General features: G+C 26.5%; 1 protein-coding gene across 1 annotated transcript in view; it reads left to right on the forward strand.

The window, feature by feature from the left end:
* The window catches only part of LOC108691441 (dipeptidase 1-like), a 9,431-nt gene that overhangs the window by 2,024 nt on the left and 4,086 nt on the right, over positions 1-3,321 (forward strand). The window contains exon 3 of the mRNA XM_018199193.1: positions 1,237-1,387. Coding sequence (XP_018054682.1) covers positions 1,237-1,387 — 151 coding nt within the window. The remainder of the gene's footprint in view (positions 1-1,236; positions 1,388-3,321) is intronic.

Genomic DNA, 3,321 nt, shown 5'->3' on the forward strand with positions numbered 1-3,321 from the left:
AATCTCACTCGAAAATATTGAAAATTTAGCCTGTCTTAAAGAAAGAATGAAAATACGGCTACTGTTATTCAAGACAGATTTTCATTCTTTTTAAAATGAGATTTACTCATTTGGAATGAGATTCACTCCTAAGGAATGAAGTTCCATCTACCTTGGTATTATACTTCAAAAAAGGAATTGAGATTTCACTCTTTCAGAGTGAATCTCTCATTTCAAAAGATTAAATCTCATTTTAAAAAGAATGAAAATTTGCCACTTTTAAATAAGAGATGCCGTATTTATATATATTTTCACTCTTTTTGCAAGACAGGCTAAATTTTCGAGTGAAATTTTACTCTACGAGATTTAAAGAGTATTTTTTTAAAAAGCTCTATCACATTTGTAATTTATTGAAAAAGTTAATATATGATATCCAAAAATTTTTAATATTATCTAAATTATTATCTGTCATAAATTATACCTTTTGGATTTATATTGTTACATCACCAATTATCAAACGTTATATTATATAGTCGTATTCTAAACTGCGACTATGTCATGTACTTTCTCATGTATTATCAATAGCGTCAATAACTAACACTTATCCAACATAAGTGCTCTAAACGAATCAAGAGTGTTTATCATTCACCCGTCGAGTGAATACCCTATGAAGAATTACGACTAAAGATAAACACTCCATTATTGAATCAATGTGTGTGTGTGTGTGTGTGTGTGTGTATGTGTGTGTGTGTGTGTGTGTGTGTGTGTGTGTAGGTTTGGAAAAATTCCATTTCCTCAGTATTTCAGATCAATAAATACAGATAGCGAAAAATATCACAGATCTTAATATGATAATGAAAGGCTTGTCACATTTTGTTTCCGCAAATACATTGGCCAAAAGTATAAAGCACATCTATAAATTAACATAAACGTTTTGTATCTAAAAAAATAAATTAAATAACAGTTTTATTAAAAAATAAAATTTATTTTTATAATAACTTTAATATTTTGTTAGTTTCCATTTGCATTTTATTACAGTCTTTTCCATGAAAATGCAATAAATTGAGAATGTTTTATATTTATGACCAAGACTATATTATTCATTTTCATTTTACATTATGCTTTTTTATATAAATAATGATTAAGATCGAAATTTTTTATGTTTCTATTTTACTTATATTAATTACGTATTAACTATTGCTTCTTAATTTCTTTTATTATTGTTAGACGCTCGAACTATTTCGTCTTTTTTTTCAGGCATTCATAAATATTGTACGGGGAAAATGGTGTACATTAACGTCGCCGTTTGCCTGTCAGTTCTTCTGCTTGTGATCGGATTATCCGTGGGTCTGAGCGTAAACACCTTCAAAGGACGAGATGCGCTCGACTCGGCACCTCTTATCGATGGGTAATTTAATCGTATAATCAAAGCGTGCCGATGAGAAAAACAACAAATGAGTTTGACATATATATATTTATTCGATCGATATCATTTAGCACGGCAGATAATTTTGGGTAATTCCAAAACACTACGAGTTGCGTCAAAGAAGATAAAAAATTAAAATTTATTGATTTATTCTTTAATTAGCTGATGATCAAAATACTCATTCCTCTGGGCTTTAATATTTTCTTACCTATTTCACCTTCTTTATACCTTCTTTACATCTTCTTCCACTTGTTTCACGATTTAATGACATTATGTTTACGTAAATATTAACGTGACAAAAATTATTTCAAATTAGATAATATACATCGACTGTATAAAAAATTTAGTGTATTCTGCACACACAATAGTGCAGTAACATATACTTGCCTTTTTAAAAAAGATAAAAAAACGTTAAGAATACACGTTCCAAAAAAAATATTGCATCAAATTAAAAAATAAAATCCAAGTGGTATTATTTTTATTAATTTATATTATTTATTTATACGGTAAAACCTAAGTGATATGATATGTTTCTTTTGTATTCTCATTGAAGATTTTCCTATTTCAATCCAAGTAATAATGTAATTCTCTTTCAAAAATTATTATATTACAAAATTTACTTAATTATGAAAGAACAAATCTTTATTTCTACAATGAGAATTTGAGAGCATATAAGAGTCAATTTTTTAGTGTGTGAATAATACAACATTTATTAAGTTAACAGTCTGTAATAAAGTTTCAACATATATTAAAAAAGTCATTAATAGTCTAAAGTTTGGATGATATTACATGTTTCGGCATTTTGGATCGTGCCATCATCAAATATTCATAAAGAATGCAATAAAAAAATTTTTATTGCATTCTTTACGAATATTTGACTTTATTTTATTAGGACTCTTACAACAATCAGTCTTCTAATCATTTATGAGCAATTTTTGTTTTTCTGAAAATTATTCATTGAAATTTTTATAAATTATATACAGCCCCATTCGTTCGTCTGAGAAATGGATTGTTGTAAGTGTCCTAATAAAATAAAGTCGGTGTTATTTTTCTTATAAATTAAATAGCAAGCAAATTCGTCATTTCACTGGATAACTTATCGAATTTTTCTTGAATTTATTTTTCGCATATTTGCGATGATACTCGTCACAATTATTGTAATTATAGTCAGTGTGATTTAATAATAATAAATGAGTCATCAATGAAAATATATTCTCTGTACAGTATTCTGTAATAACCAAACAGATTGCAGCTTAAACATGATTTCAACTGGAAGAACATCAAAATTTTAAATGAAAAGGCTTGCTATAATAAATGTCTAATACCAAAGATGCTCTCAATATATAAAAAAAAAAAAAAAAAAACTCGATCTTCAAATAAATACAGAAAAAATATATTTATGAATTTTCAAAGTCAAACTTCGCCACGTTCATCTGGTGGCGATTTCCTATACTGCTCAAGGATGAGTGAAAAGTATCAAAATAACGGAAAATTATCTTTTTATGTTGTTTTTTCGATAATACGAAAAGATATTTTTTTGTCGATTTTTCGCTTTGCCAAAAAAAACAATCATATAAAGATGATGAAAATGTCTTTTTTAAATTGTCTTGTCGACAAAACTAAATTTATAGACATCTTTTCATCTTGAAAAAACAACCTAAATATAATATCTTTTTGTTATTTTTAGATATCTTTTCGCTATGTTGAAAAGATATCTTAAAAGAGACGTCGTTTTCTTTTTAATCTTTGTACTATCTAAGATTCCTTTTACATCAAGCATTTGATATGTGTATATTAATTAGTAGATAATTTTCTATTAAATTATCTTAATCATCAATGTATTTAAAGAACGATGTACTAAATCTGTATAATGTGGATTAAAAGGATTAATTAAATATATATATATATATATATAT

The sequence above is a fragment of the Atta colombica genome, unplaced genomic scaffold, assembly GCF_001594045.1.
Source record: "Atta colombica isolate Treedump-2 unplaced genomic scaffold, Acol1.0 scaffold47, whole genome shotgun sequence".
Lineage (NCBI taxonomy): Eukaryota > Metazoa > Arthropoda > Insecta > Hymenoptera > Formicidae > Atta > Atta colombica.